This window comes from Pogonomyrmex barbatus, unplaced genomic scaffold (genome assembly GCF_055798465.1).
Source record: "Pogonomyrmex barbatus isolate J1 unplaced genomic scaffold, ASM5579846v1 scaffold1, whole genome shotgun sequence".
In the NCBI taxonomy this organism is placed as follows: Eukaryota; Metazoa; Arthropoda; class Insecta; order Hymenoptera; family Formicidae; genus Pogonomyrmex; species Pogonomyrmex barbatus.
In genome coordinates, this window is record NW_028297098.1 from 23,798,748 (window position 1) to 23,815,235 (window position 16,488).

Sequence of the window (16,488 nt, forward strand, 5' to 3'; positions counted from 1 at the left end):
AGTAGCGTCGCAATGGTATAAACATCTCGATAGCACTATCATATTCCACGTAAGAAACTTTATTAGGAATTCTTAATTTTCGTGTATTTGGATACCGATATTACATTGAGATAGTATTAAACTTCACGAATAGGAATAAAAATATCTTTATTTGAAAAAAAAAAGAAATTTATAATCAATCTTGAGGATACACAACACCCAGTTGTCTGCGCAGTTCATCCTCCAGCTTCGCCAGTAATAAGGATGTCTCATGCGATATCTTCGGGCTTTCTGTCAAACCTACGAAATTGAACATAAAATATTTTACATTACAAAAAAATCAATCATTCTATTATCGCAGAAATGTTATTAAAATGCCAGTAATTTTTAAATTTAGACTCTCAGATTGAATGATATATGTCGACAGCACCTTTCAAAATGCAATCGCGAACTTCGGCAGCTTCGTAGCAAAATCCGGCAGAATTGATGTATTTAGTTTCGTGCTTTAGTTTCGGCAGTGACATCGTCACTGTACCACTTGGCAGTTCCACCTTTGTTGGGCACCAAAAATCCGGTATTTTTATCATATCTTTGGTACCACAGAGGTATGCTTCGTTTGGTAGAGTGGCCAATATATTCGTCATGATGGTCACGGTGCGATTCCCTTGGTAGGTCAAGGTAACCGACATAGACGTGTCGACTCCATCCTTATTCAGGAACCCTGATGCCTTAATGCTCTGTGGCATTTCATTGTTGTAGACTAAGCAGGCCAATTGTAGACAGAAACTACTAAATTCGAGAATCGTGCCACCGCCCAGCTCTTTCAAACTACAAATTAATAAATTCGAAATCAATAAACTAACTCGCCTCTAGGATACTAATCAAAACAATCGATGAATTACGAACATCATTCGCTCCATGTCAGGCAGTCCGAAACCGAAAGAGATGATCACTTGTTGAACGTCACCGATGGTACCGGATGTAATCTCCTTCTTAATCACATCATATAGAGGGAAACAGCGGCTCCATACGCCCTCCATCAGGAACAAATTTTTGCTTTTCGCGTAATTAATTAATTCGGTGGTCTGCTTCAAATTCATTGTCAATGGAATTTCGCATAGGACATGCTTGTCGTGCTTCAGCATCAACATCGCAATATCAAAATGTTGAGGATGGATCGCACCAACATACACGATATCTTGAAACATAACATAGTTATATCGTAAAAATATACACATTCGGTGCTTCTACAAAAATTTTAATTGATAAAAGAAATAATACTTATGGAGATGTTTTTTTTTATTATCACATCATAATTAAGTCATTATCGTAGAATTGCCAATATCGTTACGTACCGATATCTTTGTCCAAGGCCAATTTCGCATAATCATCGTAGGCCTTTTTAATTTCGTGAAGTTTTGCAAAATCTTGCGCACGCGATAATTGCCGCGCCGCAACGGCAATTACATCGTGCTCATTTGCCGGCAAAGCTCGCAATGCTGACACGAAATCATGCGAGATATTCCCCGCACTGGCGATACCCCATCGTAGAATAGTCATCTAAATCACCGTAAAAAATAATCAATTTGATGTTATGCAAATATTCCACCTTTACGTACATAACATGTAAGCTTGATGAGTAAAATCATTTTGAGAAGTTTAAGACATTCAGAGTTACATATGAAATTCATACGAAAAATTAACAAAATTATTTAATATTAAGAGTCTAAAATAGAAAGTCTAATTGTAGAAAAAACTTTTATAACATCTGTAATCAGATTAGAGCGAAATCAGATTGAAATTTAGCCAATTGGAAAAAAGAAAACCAATTTCAACTTTAATGAACTTTTAATGAACTTTAAATTCCAATTTAATTTTAATTTCAATCTCTATATCTGATATAGGACCTTATTTTTGAAACATTGCATACAAAAATTCTACAGTGACATATATTGTAGAATTTTCATATGTCATATGTTTCAAGAATGGTTCTAGGCGTTAGACAAAGATACATCTAGATATGCATTATGAAACTATTCGGAATAGATTCCAATCGGAATTATTCTGTTTCTCCTAAAAAACACAATAGAAATCTAGAAAATAATCAAATTTCGGTCGGAATCCAATAGTTCTACATACCTTGACTTCAGAAACTTTCTCTTAGAAAAATATTTTTTAAACATACCTTCAACATCACTAATTCGAGATATAAAGGAAATTAAGAAAGATGTTAATATGCCTATACAAAATATCAGAACCTACATATTGTTAATCTAGTTGCTTAATCTGAAAAGTAATTATTTCCTCCTTCTGTAAGATTTCTATTTTTGGTGATAAAATGAAAATTAAAATAAATTAATATATACATATATTAAATGATTAGGTTATATTAAAATTAGATTAATGCTGATTAGATTAAGCAGCACTATATTCATACCATACCGTTCAGTAACTCAAATCGATTCAAACTGACTCAACAAACTTGAAGATAAAGAAATGGAGCATGAGGCGAGACACGTTCGCAGCGGGGGGGGGGGGAGGGGCCTCATATTTGTTTCAAAGATCGCGTGAAATCCCAGAACAAGTAGATGTATTCATATATATATATCTCTTTCACTTATGATACTAATACAATTCAAATATGATATGATTTATTATTTATAAATTCGTGATCAGAAAGCTGTTATACTTCACACGAGAAATTCTCATTAGAAATTGTTATCAAATTATACATTTAGAGATAAGATTATATTGAAACAGTATTGGATTTCATGAATAGAGATAGAAAAATTTTTATTTGAAAAAAGTTCTTTAATCCTGAGAATATACAACACCCAATTGTCTGCGTAGTTCGTCCTCCAATTTCGCCAGTAATAAGGATGTCTCATGCGATACCTTCGGGCTTTCTGTCAAGCCTACGGAATTGAACATAAATTTTTACAGTACGTTACATCACGAAAAATCAATTATTCTATTATTATGGAAATTATTAAAGGTAATTTAGAGAAATTATTAAAAATAACTGTAGACGCTAGTAATTTATGAACTTTCAAGCTTTTAAATTTTAAAGCTTTCAGATTAAATGATATGTCGACAGAACCTTTACCTTTCAGAATGCAATCTCGAGCTTCGGCAGCTTCGTAACACAGACCGGCGGAATTGATAAAGTTAGTCTCATGCTTTAGTTTTGGCAGTGGTGCCTTCATTGTGCCACTTGGCAGCTCCACTTTTGTCGGACACCAAAACTTATCTACTTTTATCATACCCTTGGTGCCACAGACGTACGCTTCATTTGATAAAGTGACCAACGCGTGTGTCATGATAGTCGCGGTGCGATTCCCTTTGTAGGTCAAAGTAGCTGACATGGACATGTCGACACCATCTTCGTTCAGAAACCCTGACGCTTTAATGCTCTCTGGCATTTCGTTGTCGTAGATTAAACAGGCGAATTGCAGACAGTAAATTCCGAGATCAAGAATCGTACCACCACCCAGTTCTTTCAAACTGTAAATTAATAAATGCGAAATCGATTAATTAATCGCCTCATAGATATTAAAAAATTGAATATTACGAACATCACTCGATCCACGTCGGGCATTCGGGAACCAAAAGGAACAATCACTTGATGAATGTCACCAATGGTACCAGATGCAATCTCCTTTCTGATTGTATCGTACACAGGGAAACAACGGCTCCACACAGCCTCCATTAAGAAGAGATTTTTACTCTTCGCGTAATTAATTAATTCGGTAGTCTGCTTCAAGTTCATCGTCAATGGCTTCTCACACAGGACATGCTTACCATGCTTTAACATCAACATCGCAATATCAAAGTGTTGAGGATGAATCGCACCAACGTACACGATATCTTGAAACATAACATATCGTACAAATATATTTGGTGCTTATACAAAAATTTTAATTGATAAAAGAAACAGTATAGTTATATTTTTTTAATTATATGCATTGTAATTGAATCATTATTGTAATTACAAAATTGCCAGTATCGTTATGTACCGATATCTTTGTCCACGGCCAATTTCGCATAATCATCGTAGGCCTTTTTAATTTCGTGAAGCTTTGCAAAATCTTGCGCACGCGATAATTGCCGCGCCGCAACGGCGATTACATCGTGCTCATTTGCTGGCAAAGCTCGCAATGCTGACACAAAATCGTGCGAAATCTTTCCTGCGCTGGCAATACCCCATCGTAAAGTAGTCATCTAAAAATTACATCGCAAAAAATGATACTATCAACTGTTAACATTATACAAATATTATGCTTTGTGTATATTTGTGTATAACATATGTGTAAACTATTTGTTACAACTGTCTTTGAATTTGAATAAAGTTACCGTTTGTCAGGAATTCGAATTCGATTATTTTTAAACAATGTCCGTTATATTTAAGCGCGCGCACAAGATGAATTCGTCCGCCATGTGGCGGTCACAGGAGCAGAAAAAGGCGGGATCTTTGGTCTTTTAATGCAGCGGCACAATTTTAAAGAAAACACTAGAATATATATTTTAACGTCTGGGGGTCGATCATGTAACTTTTCCCCTAGGGCGGAAACGTGAAAAGTGAAAAGTTTCACGTGAACTTACGATTATGTACGATTTTGCGAGATTATGTAACTCTCTCAAACGTGAAAATGTAAAATTTTTCACGCGAACTTTTTTGCCATGTATCTTGGTGGCGAAAAAGCGGAAATCTAGGGAATTAATAAATATTCTTCGGAATTAGTGTCGGTCCATAATAGATGATTTAAGCTTTAAAAAGTAAGAAATTGACCAATTATAATCGAATATGAAAAAAATAATCGATTATGATTGGTCAATTTCTTACGGTTTAAAAATTAAATACTTATTGTGGACCGACACTTAGAGAAAATTAGGGCTGCGTTAGGATTAAGTGTACGTATACAATTGATTATTAAAAGATGTATATAATACTGTATCAATAAAATAATTTTCATTAGCTATAAAACCTATGAAACTATGTTTCATGATTTCACTTTTCACGCATCCAAGCTACATACATAATTGCTGTACGTGAAAAGTTTCACGTGAAATGTCAAAGTGTGAAAAATGAAAAGTAAAAAGTGAAAAATTTCACGTAAAGTTACATAACTGATCCCCTGAACAGAATCTATATTATAAAAATCTCGAAGAACGCATGACTGAACAACGATACGATATCGACTTTACATGATTAGTTTCGACTAACTTCGACTTCGGCTTTGACCCTCGCGGAGAAGACGTTTGTCTCGACCGCCGACTAAAGAGAGAGTGCTGGATCGCCGACTGCTCCGAAAAATGGAGCACGTTCGATGAATTAGTTCAGATTGCATCAGTCTCGCTATGACTGGTCGAAATCGAAGAAGTTCAAAACAATCAGAGTTGATAAAAATTAGAATCACATTCGATTTTCAAAAATGTTCTCTCCTAAGAAAAATCGATAATGCTTTAAACATACCTTCAATATCACTAAATGCGAAGAAAATTACGTTTACAGAAAGGATATGTTTACCACCACGATCTGGAATATACTAACCGTTTTGCAAGCAGAGATGCCGCTTATACCGGCTTTATACTAACTCCATTCATTTTCAAGTGACTTCGATATGCAATACGTCGCGCTGATTAAAGTCATTAAAAATAGTCGATTTATCATGGTCGTACTTTTCCACACTATTTTTAAAAATTTTAATCTCTTCCCATCTCATCCCAATATAATCTCATTCTATTTGTTATACTCATTTAAAGTATGTAATATTTTATTTATGTATAATTTATCTGAAAAATAATTTATTCTACAAATGTAAATAGTTTGTAAAAGAAATTTACAAGATATATAAAAGATATATATTTGAATAAAATAAATTCAATAAATAAAACAAATACGGACATGTATTTTTGGATGGAAATGTAAGAAAATATAAATCTTGTGTGTGTGTGTGTGTGTGTGTACACATATTATGCGTGTGTGCGCGCGTGTAATCTTTCATTTTAAAAATAAACTAACCTAATTAAAATTTTAATTCAATTTTCTTGTAATTCTTCTAATATACAAATTTCTTTTTCATAATTAATTTATGTCGCGTATTTATTTGTAAACATAGTTATATCTTTCAGTGGAAATATTTTACATAAAGCTCGTCCACGTAATAATCCTTGAGGTACTGGTCCATATATCCGTGAATCTGTAGAATTATATCTGTTATCACCTTCTAGCCAAACATGCCCATAAGGTATCTGCAAAAACATTATTAATATATATATTATATATTAATATATATATGAGACCAATTAATGTTTGATAAAGTGACAGAGAAAAATTATACAGAAAAATTATATATAATTATATAAAAATTATTTAAAATACAGCCTAACAATTTACCGTTGTTACAACAAATCCATTCCTTATTTTGTCACCAGGCATGCCTACAATTCGCTTACATATATTCTGTTCCGGATTGTTGGGACATTTGGAAATGACAATATCCCCTTTTTCAAATCTTTGCAACTTAACTGATATTCGTTCCAGAATTAATACGTCATTAGTATATAATGTAGGTTCCATGGATGGACCGCTGCACTAGAATTATACCAGTAATTATCATCATGTAAAAGCATTAATTCAAAAATATTTTGTAAATTGAATCATTACACAAGATACATAACACATGACACCAAATTTGGTATAAATAAAGTGATCAAAATAAATATTTATCTTGTTAAAATTTTTCTTTACAAATTGTTTTAAAATTTTTTCAAAATGAGAAAAAATCATATCATGCGCTCTTCGTTTTTTTCTTTTTTTTTTTTTTACGAAAGACAAGTCGTCAAATTCAAAGGCGAAAATAAAAAAAATACTAAATGTTAAATCTCATACATAACAATCAATTATGCACTCACCACAACGATATCGCCCACATGTTCGTACACGCAGTACGTCACGCACGCACATTGTACGAATCCGCGGATAACCTTAAACACGAATTTGTTCAGCTTTAACATCATAACGAAGTGTCGGCCATTGACGAAGAAAATCCGTGCAAAATTCCACTCCCCATTAAATTGTTACGTATAAGCGATAAAAATATGTACAGCTCGTCCGAGTCTCTTGTTTGGCACCTAACTCAACCATACTAAGATGAATCCCGCGAGAAAAGAAATATGTCGATTTATGATCATATGATCGGTATCCTAAAAAGTTGAAATATTCAGAATTACTTTATTTTTACAATTGCAGTTTTTAATTTAAGCATACAAATGATTTTAATTTTAATATGTTCCGTATATCTGCATACATTTGACACACAGAGACACAGGGTGCTTTCATTTAGCGATACAAGTTGACACAAGCATTGTTCTGTTCTTGTTATAAATCGAATGCCAAGATCGATATCAAATCGTGTCACTAATATTCATTTTCACCAATGTAGATTAACATTACTATCAATTTAATTCATTCTTTTTCTAATTCTTAGAATTAAAATAAGACAAAAAGTAAATTAAACCGTGATTAAAATTAATCTATATTGATGGAAATGAACATAAATAAAAAACACCTACATTCTTGTAAGCAAGAAGGATTATACACAATTTGTCAGAATTTGCCACATACTTGTTTTTCTTTTCTCTCCTCCCTCTTCGCCTCATTCTTCCCTACGACTGCTGAAATAAAGTGTAGAATAAGTGAAAAGCACCCTTTCCGAGATTTGTCCGCATGCAATGTGATGGGGTTTGACGTGCATCGTGCATGTCGTAATGAATGGACACGCTGAGAAAAGAAAAAAAAGAGATTGTTATCTTTGCGATAAGATTTAGGAAAAGGAAAAAAAATAATTTTAGAAAGCATACGTGTGTCTCCGTTAAACGTTCTCACTCGACCGCTCCGAGGAAATCAGATGGTTCTGACTCCGAGATTTCTGGAATTCTCTCGTAAAAAACTCCGCGATGGGCGGGTTCTCATTGCGAGACTCGTGCAAATTGGAGCTTGGGGAGGCTGGCCTCGTCGCGAAGTAGCGCGTCGCGGGGAGTCGCGATATCTCGCGAGAATCACCCCTTAATCGAGACCATAATCGGGTGCCGTCGGCGAATCTCGGGTTCGCGCTCGGCTCGTCGTGCTTCGCGGCCGTGTGCGCGTATGAATCTCGTTTAGTTTGGTGTCTTTGGCAGGTTACGACCGACCGACCGACCGACCAACCGACCGTCGATCGACCGACCGACCCGCCGATCGACCTGCAGACCGGATATCACGGAGCGCGATATCGCGACAGGTGTCGAGAAACCCGTAGAGTAGTGGCACGAGGGAGGAGGCCGGACAACGCGCGCGCGCGCGCGCGAGAGCGACACAGGGAGTGACACGCGACGTGGTGCGTGGTGTGTCTGTCCATCCGCCCGCCCGCTCGTCCGCCCGCCCAATCCATCCGTCCGTCCGTCTGCCCGCTCGCTCGCTCGTTCGTCCGTTCGTTCGTTCATTCGTTTGCTCGTTTCGCCCACCCGACCTATTCTATACGCACGACGCACGCAGAGCGTCGGAGACGCGCGACCATACATACATACGCACCTCCCAACATTCGCATACAACTCATACACACATACGCACACGCACACATACACATACATCAGCGTAGACCCATCACGCATCACATACACATACGTGCACACCCGCACGTACGAACGGAGGAGACCGACGGATCTCCCGTCCTACGGCGCCAATTTAATGGATCCGACCATCGGTTGGTACCAACCGGAGCAGTACGGCCCCGCCAAGGACCTTTGGTTAAACATCTGGGAGGCTGAGAAGGGTCTCGACGTTCTGACTCTGCGTAACGACGCGAACACGAGCAACGCGATGGGCGTGCGGCTGCAGCAGGACTTTCTCGCGCTGGACACGAGCCCGGCGGCAGCGGCAGCAGCGGCGACGGCGGCGGCGGCGGCAACGGCAACCGCGGCCGGCACCACGCCGTTGTCCAACACCACCGCCACCACCGTCGGCAGCAACGCCGGCACCGGTGGTTTCATCGTTGGTGGTAATAACGGCAACGGGAACGGCAGCGGCGGCAACAATAGCAACGGTAGCAACGGCCGTGCCGCATCCACCGTCCACGGCAATGCCGCCGGTAACAGCAACGGCGAGCACCGCGTGCCCCACAACGCCTGCAACTATTATTACAACCCGTCGCGCAGGAAAGGCGAGAATCGTGCGAGCACCTACGGCATGAATTATAATTACGACGCCCTCGTAGGCGAATACGGTGGTTGTCCTTGGCGTGTGCCGAACAAACACTACTCCAAGGGGGTAGTCGGGTAAGTGTTCGAGATATCCGATTTGCGATCAGGGCGACGATGGCCACGCGGCCCATATGGCTGTTGATTAGGTTATGTTAGATAGCTACAAAGTATTTTTCGATACGACGCAATACCGACGCGACTGAAAAAGATTAATTGAGGAGAAATTATGTAGTTGAAAATAATGGCTGAAATGTGCGATTTTTAGGGATTTGAATGTAACCTTTTTATTGTCTTTGTGAAAGAAAAATTTCCTGTACAATACGCGGATGAGGTTTCTTTGTACAGAGAAGGAAACTCTTCTTCTCTTTCTATACAGGTTTACAAATAAAGCTTGCGAACGTTTGTAAAAGGTTTGAAATTATTACCGTTATTGTTGGCTCATAAGAAATTGTAAACATCTTATATTTGGAAGTCAAGAAAGACAAGATTGAATTATAAACTGAAAGACAAGATGTGCCAAGTATCTTGTGCAGAGATACCTCAAATGACATCCAATAGAGTATTCTAGTATGTCGAGATCCTATCCCATTTTTTAAGATTTGCATTTGTAGGAAGCATTTTTATAGTTGCATATTAAATTTAAGTACATTTCTTGGTAGATTTTAGTATATCATTTGGATTTTAGTATTCCATGGTTTTATTCCACATATTTCTATTTGATTTGTAAGGGAAGCATTTAGGTTTTTTAATTGATGTAAATGTATAATATATTTAATTCTAATTGCCTTAAAAATATTAGATTATATAAGTTGGTAGATCAATTTGATATATTTTATTTTAAATTTTAAATCTTATATCTGTATACTAATTATTACAATGTTAAGAAAGTGAATCGAGAAATTTGAAACAAGAAGCTTTTTAGAGACTATTTTAAAAAATTGATTCTGCATAATAGTCCTGTATATTCAATAGTCTTATATTTATTTTATTATGTTTAGATTACATGAAGAAATAGAAGATTTTTTTGCATACATGTGTCCCTCACATGAAGAGCATGTTTTACGATTGAGAGTTGTAAAGAGAATAGAGAATGTAATTTATGATCTCTGGCCAGACTCTAAAGTCGAAGTGTTTGGCAGTTTTCGCACTGGTTTATATTTGCCTACAAGGTATGCATCTTTACACAATTATTTGTAAAATATATAATGTACAACCTATAAATATTTATTGATCACATAGATTTACATTAGATAAAATACAAATGAATATTTTTTATTATTGCAGTGATATAGATTTGGTAGTAATAGGGATGTGGACAAATCTTCCATTGCGTACTTTGGAACGTGCTTTACTAGATCAAAATATTGCTGAGCCATCTTCTATTAAAGTGTTGGACAAGGCTAGTGTGCCGATCGTCAAATTAACCGATAAAGAAAGTGAAATTAAGGTGGACATCAGTTTCAATATGAATAATGGCGTCAAGTCCGCTGACTTGATAAACTCCTTCAAGAGGCAATATCCAGTTCTAGAGAAATTAGTCATGGTATTAAAACAGTTTCTACTACAGAGAGATCTTAATGAAGTGTTCACTGGCGGTATATCCTCATACAGTTTAATTCTCATGACCATCAGTTTTTTACAAGTGAGTATAGTTGTAGCACGAAATTATATTCCTCATTGGAGCTTTTTTGAAATCAAAATTTAATTGCCGCTATTGAAATAAATAATTTTTATCATTTTAGTTACATGCAAGGCAGAACGTTCATTGTCCAAACGCTAATCTGGGAGTGTTGTTGATCGAATTTCTAGAGCTTTATGGTAGAAAGTTTAATTATGTTAAGACTGGCATTCGTGTGAAGGATGGTGGTACTTACATATCTAAAGAAGAGGTCTAATTACATTTTATATTTACATATTATAGTATAGAGTTTTATAGATTAATACTTTGATATTAATTATACATATTAATTAACAGGTTCAACGAGATATGATAGATGGTCATCGACCATCTCTGTTATGCATAGAAGATCCACTCACACCAGGAAATGATATCGGCCGCAGTAGTTACGGTGCTTTGTATGTAAAGGATGCATTTGATTGGGCCTATTTTATTCTTTCTCAAGCGGTCAGCCCCTTAAATATCTTAGTCAATGACGCCAGCAAAGTAAGGTAAAATCTCTAATACCTTTCTTTAAATTTATTTCCCTTATTCTCCATTTTATTTTAGCATTACAATTTGATGGTATTCGAAATGATAACGAATGATATTTTTGTTATATATACAGCATATTGGGAAGAATAATTCGCGTGACCGACGAAGTAATAGAATACCGTAGGTGGATCAAAGAAACATTCCTCTTACCTGTAAGCGAAGGAGACTCTTTGTCAAGCTCAACTGGTTCTGATGCATCCACTCTTTCAGCTCCCGCCAGTGATACCGTATGTACATAGATGTTCTCAGAAAGGATATTTTTGTATTATTATCTGCGTATGTGTAATTATTATATAAGATCAGCTTTAATTCGAAAATTATTTACATTCTGTTTAAGGATTCCGAGTGCAGTCGTGGCAATTCTCCAAACACTGGTGGAAAGAGCGAAAGTGACAAAAACAAAGATAGGCACTTTTATAATAGTCATCAAATTCATCATTATTCTGGAAAAAAAGCATTCAAAGCAGCCACTCATGGTACGACAATCAACCGATTCTGTTTGCTTCCTGTGTGTATTATGAAGTTGCTGCAACAGATTTCGATGAAACTTTTATAAGAATGTATATAACATTCGGCGATGCTTTGCTTTGACGCGTGTTATTTTGTCGATGTTTCTCTGTTGCAGCCAATCACCAACAGAGTTTCAAAGGCAGTTATCATCGCATCAACAACAATATAGTTGGTCAAAACAAGACCAAGCACGCACTCCACAATAATGGAAACAACAATAATAATAATAATAATAATAATACTAGTCACAGTCCAAGCTCTAGGCCAAACTCAATGAAGAGGAAGAAGCAATGTACGATGCAACGCGGGACTGGAGATTGTGTACGGTGATGAAACGTGCACGATAATTTTGGACATTACTTCCGTCACTTAAGTAGCGAGCTCAATATCATAACTGTGTGATAGAAAGACAGCGATTAATGTCGATCACATAACTGAATCATCCTACACAACTCCTTCGCTTTCAGTTTCAATTTAATGTACAGAAGGGCACAACGCGTTTACAGTTCTCAGAGAACTAACAATTTAGAAATTTTATGATTCTTGTGCAAAACAAGAATGCCCAAAAACAGTTATATATTATATACTCATGTATACATATTTCTTTTTTTTTCTTATTTTTGCCAGAATCACATTTGCTCTGTACGCAAAAGTTTATATATTATAGACGTACAGAATTTCTAATCGCGAATCAAGATAAGATCCATTTATATGTCATTTTCATTGCACAGGCTATAAACGATATATCCAGTGTGATATTTTATTATCATTTATAAAAAAAAATCAGAAAGTTTATCATTGCCATCGTCAAATAGTAATTGTGTTCACAGCCATGATAAGTAACATATTGTAATACATTTGTAGTATGAATAGTATACACAAACAATAAGTTATACATTTCTCTCAACATACGAAACTACAAAACATGCTGATAGTGACAACAAATATATACTTAGTTTTCTATACGAAACTATATTCTTATAACAAAAGGGTGACAGCAAATTTGGTGATATTGGGACTTATCTAATGTACATATTGTAATATACATCATCAAACATAGAACAGTAAGTCTAAGAGTTACCTACTACATCTTTTTTTAACTTATAAATATCTAAAATAAAGTGTTTATTATAGTGATTTTACCATAAAAATTCGTGGATGAAGTCATATCTATTTCAAAGTATATTACTGTTTTTCTATTTTTTTTTTCTCTTAAACACAAATATATCGTTGCTAGATGATTTTAGTATGTTTCTCAGATTTTAAAATTGCAAATTTATGTACTAATAGTACGATGGTAAAAAAAAAATAATAAAATTTTGAATATTTTTAAAAAATAGCTTATATTATCGAGACAGAGTGATGACAACGCTTCGAATCTTCGCAGTCTATTTCGTAGCAACAATTTTTCTTTTGCAAGTTAGCTTTATATCTTCTTTTGTACAGAGACGCCAGTTTCTTAATGTTAGTTCGTAATTCTTAATATTCCCTGAACAATGATGTATTATTTTTATATCAGATAATTAAAACACGTTTGTATTATACAAAGGGAAAAAGAACGAAGAATCTGATATTTATGAATCTTACATTGCATTTGATGAAACTTATGTATATGACAATACGCAAAAAGGCCTTGACATTACTTAAAACTCCGTATATTATGTTCATCGATCATGGTAGACATAGTTCACTATCAAATGTTACATTCCGTTGATGCAATAAGACAGAATAGAATGTTTATCGTAACAAATCTTTTCAACAATATCAGATCAAAATTCTTTCTGGTACTGTTGCATTTTTTGTGTTTAATGATTTTTTAATGTGCGATGCAAAGATTATCCTTGTAAAATCTTTAATTTAGCCACGTGAATTGAGGATGTTTAGCTCTGATATCTTTTTAAATTATATATAATACCCAGTATTCCGTGTATATTATTTAACTTAAAACTCTTTCATATGTAATATTGTATGCTGTGATTGAATTTAATAATTAAATTGTCAATTGCTTAAAGATATATATAAATATATATAAATATATAATTTAAATGTTACTCTGTAAAGCATTATATAAAAAGCCATACTACATTTTTAAAACTATGTAAACTATTATTATCGCTTAGTGATCCTCAAACAAATTACGTGTTTTTTATAAATATCAGAATTTCGTAATCATTGAAGATTTGATAACGAAACTTCGTAATCACTCATATTTATCGAATTTCCCGAATGACTATCGGACCGTCTGTAAAAAAAAACCACAAAAAGATGAAAAAAAAGTTTAATAAATATGAATGATGCCGATATCTGATCTTATTCTTATTTCTTGTTTATATATTTTTAAGGAAAGTGATTTTACCTCGTATATATATATATATAGTCATTGTTCATAAGATCAGCTAAAACGTTTGTAAAACTTCTCGACAGCAATATAATATTCTGTATTTTCCAAAATTTTTATAGCCATGTATATTTATATTTGTGTGAATATATTTTTAAATAAGTAATAATATGACGCGAGACAACGCGATCAGTAATGTTATCTTTGTAAAATCATACTGTCATTTCACAAGTGTTGCATTGAGAGATTGTAAAAATATTTAACTAGTATATACACGTTACTGAAAGTTCGTAATGATGTAATTGCGAATTTTCGACAGCATGGACAACACCACAATTTTTAGTATTTTAGTGGTTTATAATTTTTTTTTTTTTTTTTTTAAGAAAAAGTTTGTGCGAAGAGAAAGGAAAGTGAGATAGTAAAATGCGACCGAATCGTATGATTTAGAAATCGTCGTGCCGGCAGCGATTTGTACTTATAATTATCTACTCGTAAGTTTGTATACATATGTTCAATCTGAGATAAAACATGAAAAATGTATAGAGAAACGAAATAAATCTTACTTACCTTTTTCTTCAATCAAGTCTTACATTTTACACAGCAATGTATAATTTATATAATGTAATTTAATGTACTAATTTATGTCTCACGTTTAATATATTATTTTAAAAGCTATAAATTAATATACTTTAATATATTGATAGCGCTCTAATGTAACCACATGGCATTTATTAAAATTTCGCCACTTGTACATATATATAAGCGCTTAAAGGAAAAGATATTGTACATGATGACTAAGTAATTAGTAGAGTAAATTTAATTTACTTTCGTGCACAAAGTCCATCGATCGGATTCATGTCAAGTTTCTTCATGCGATCTAATTGTGCCAATCGTCTTTCTAGTGAGAATGTTTCAGGCAAAGGTGGATAAGCTGAAAAAAAAAGGGACAATTGCATTAAATCAGCATTTTGTTGGCACAAGTCGAGTCGCAACAGGAAGCAGAAATGTACCGAATACTTTGAAGTACAGATATAGCCATAAGCCAGAACTGATAACCAGCAAACTCATCCCAATGATGCCTTTCCACTCTCCTGTTGGAGCTTCCATTTCACTGAATGTCTGGCGAAAACTGGCGCGATATAAAGCTTTCTTTTCTTCAATTGACAGCTTCTTCCAATCTCCCTTCTCCTTCTCTCTCAGTGCCTGACAATAATTTAACAGTTATAATCAGGTAATGATTTATAAAAGATTTTAACTTTTTTGTTTTTATCCTTACCATAATATCGGAGGTATTTTCCTTCCAGCGTAATGCAGGACAGGGAAAGTCCACTCTGTCCAAGTAGGAGGGTTCACCATTGTGTCCAAAGCCAACCACATCCCTGTTACCAATTCTGTCCATCGTCATTATTCTGCATCTCTGGATTTGAATAATAGGCCGCAATCTACTTGCAAACAATCTACCTGCCATTGTTCACTGTAAAAAATAGATGAAATTTGACATCATTCAACTCTTTTGATTATCTTTTATATATATATATATATATATATATATATATAAATGATATCTTAGCATTGAACAAAATATATGAATTTTATGTGATACTTTTATTGGAAGTTAGTAATAAAATACAAAATTAAATTATTCATAAAATTTTCACAAATGTATCGAGTGAACACACGCACGCTACATTCTACCAAGATTTATATTATCGTATTATAGATTTATACATTATTCAAATCATATCGTAAAATTAATTACTTTTCATATGACAGAAATATATGGCATCAAAAATATTTCCTTCTGTAGCAGCAGAATCTTTGTCGAGAAATGTCAATGTTGAAGGAATATCTTGTTCCGAGGTCACATATGTATATGAGCGAGTTACCTAACGAAGATAGCACAAAGCGGAAATATGCGATAGGAAACTCGATATGGTTTACATAATGGTGACAAAATTGCATCAAAATCGATCGAACGAGTCCGATCGTTGTGTCGTCCGAGCGTTGCAAAAGAAATTGATATTAATATCAAGCAACTTACCACCGTTCGCGACAGGTCTCTGCGAGGACAGCAAATCTAAGCAGAATAAAATGGCTGAGAGACACAGGTTAGGTTAATATCTTGGATCGAGTGCGTTCGAAAACAGTTTATTCGTAAATCGCGTCGGAAAGAAATTCGAAGGAATCGTTCAAGAAGAAACGATTTCGC

At 34.9% G+C, this 16,488-nt stretch overlaps 5 protein-coding genes across 11 annotated transcripts; 1 reads left to right on the forward strand and 4 right to left on the reverse strand.

The window, feature by feature from the left end:
* Nucleotides 1-130: 130 nt before the first annotated feature.
* On the reverse strand, nucleotides 131-2,501 carry LOC105434331 (trans-1,2-dihydrobenzene-1,2-diol dehydrogenase-like). The gene is made up of 5 exons (XM_011650026.2): nucleotides 2,422-2,501; nucleotides 1,335-1,539; nucleotides 886-1,177; nucleotides 410-807; nucleotides 131-279 (listed from the first exon to the last, which is right to left on the reverse strand). The coding sequence occupies exons 2-5, from the start codon at nucleotides 1,537-1,539 to the stop codon at nucleotides 176-178; spliced, it is 999 nt and encodes a 332-aa protein (XP_011648328.2). The 5' UTR covers nucleotides 2,422-2,501; the 3' UTR covers nucleotides 131-175.
* Nucleotides 2,502-2,552: 51 nt separating this feature from the next.
* LOC105434330 (trans-1,2-dihydrobenzene-1,2-diol dehydrogenase-like) lies at nucleotides 2,553-6,146 on the reverse strand. Of its 5 annotated transcripts, none has more exons than XM_089083727.1 (5): nucleotides 6,002-6,146; nucleotides 3,996-4,200; nucleotides 3,555-3,846; nucleotides 3,086-3,483; nucleotides 2,553-2,894 (listed from the first exon to the last, which is right to left on the reverse strand). In XM_089083727.1, exons 2-5 carry the CDS (start codon nucleotides 4,198-4,200, stop codon nucleotides 2,791-2,793), a joined length of 999 nt encoding a protein of 332 aa, XP_088939853.1. In that variant the 5' UTR covers nucleotides 6,002-6,146; the 3' UTR covers nucleotides 2,553-2,790. The 5 variants fall into 5 exon arrangements, with proteins under 5 accessions (XP_088939853.1, XP_011648327.2, XP_011648325.2 ...); XM_011650025.3 differs by lacking the exon at nucleotides 6,002-6,146 and adding an exon at nucleotides 5,531-5,693; XM_011650023.3 differs by lacking the exon at nucleotides 6,002-6,146 and adding an exon at nucleotides 5,453-5,687.
* Nucleotides 5,869-8,439, reverse strand: LOC105434332 (mitochondrial inner membrane protease subunit 1). 2 transcript variants are annotated; one of them, XM_089083767.1, is made up of 5 exons: nucleotides 7,843-8,439; nucleotides 7,290-7,762; nucleotides 6,895-7,185; nucleotides 6,377-6,569; nucleotides 5,869-6,231 (listed from the first exon to the last, which is right to left on the reverse strand). In XM_089083767.1, the coding sequence occupies exons 3-5, from the start codon at nucleotides 6,912-6,914 to the stop codon at nucleotides 6,070-6,072; spliced, it is 375 nt and encodes a 124-aa protein (XP_088939893.1). In that variant the 5' UTR covers nucleotides 6,915-7,185; nucleotides 7,290-7,762; nucleotides 7,843-8,439; the 3' UTR covers nucleotides 5,869-6,069. The 2 variants fall into 2 exon arrangements, with proteins under 2 accessions (XP_088939893.1, XP_088939888.1); XM_089083762.1 differs by having other exon boundaries at nucleotides 5,994-6,231; nucleotides 6,377-6,574; nucleotides 7,843-8,435.
* A 130-nt stretch (nucleotides 8,440-8,569) lies between these two features.
* LOC105434333 (terminal nucleotidyltransferase 4B) lies at nucleotides 8,570-14,242 on the forward strand. The gene is made up of 8 exons (XM_011650028.3): nucleotides 8,570-9,294; nucleotides 10,218-10,388; nucleotides 10,504-10,861; nucleotides 10,962-11,108; nucleotides 11,195-11,388; nucleotides 11,505-11,658; nucleotides 11,769-11,907; nucleotides 12,057-14,242. The coding sequence occupies exons 1-8, from the start codon at nucleotides 8,708-8,710 to the stop codon at nucleotides 12,269-12,271; spliced, it is 1,965 nt and encodes a 654-aa protein (XP_011648330.2). The 5' UTR covers nucleotides 8,570-8,707; the 3' UTR covers nucleotides 12,272-14,242.
* Nucleotides 14,243-14,988: 746 nt separating this feature from the next.
* Nucleotides 14,989-16,461, reverse strand: LOC105434337 (cytochrome c oxidase subunit 4 isoform 1, mitochondrial). 2 transcript variants are annotated; one of them, XM_089083755.1, is made up of 5 exons: nucleotides 16,321-16,455; nucleotides 16,039-16,165; nucleotides 15,556-15,753; nucleotides 15,290-15,482; nucleotides 14,989-15,210 (listed from the first exon to the last, which is right to left on the reverse strand). In XM_089083755.1, exons 3-5 carry the CDS (start codon nucleotides 15,745-15,747, stop codon nucleotides 15,101-15,103), a joined length of 495 nt encoding a protein of 164 aa, XP_088939881.1. In that variant the 5' UTR covers nucleotides 15,748-15,753; nucleotides 16,039-16,165; nucleotides 16,321-16,455; the 3' UTR covers nucleotides 14,989-15,100. The 2 variants fall into 2 exon arrangements, with proteins under 2 accessions (XP_088939881.1, XP_011648335.2); XM_011650033.3 differs by lacking the exon at nucleotides 16,039-16,165 and having other exon boundaries at nucleotides 16,321-16,461.
* Between the last annotated feature and the right edge of the window lie 27 nt (nucleotides 16,462-16,488).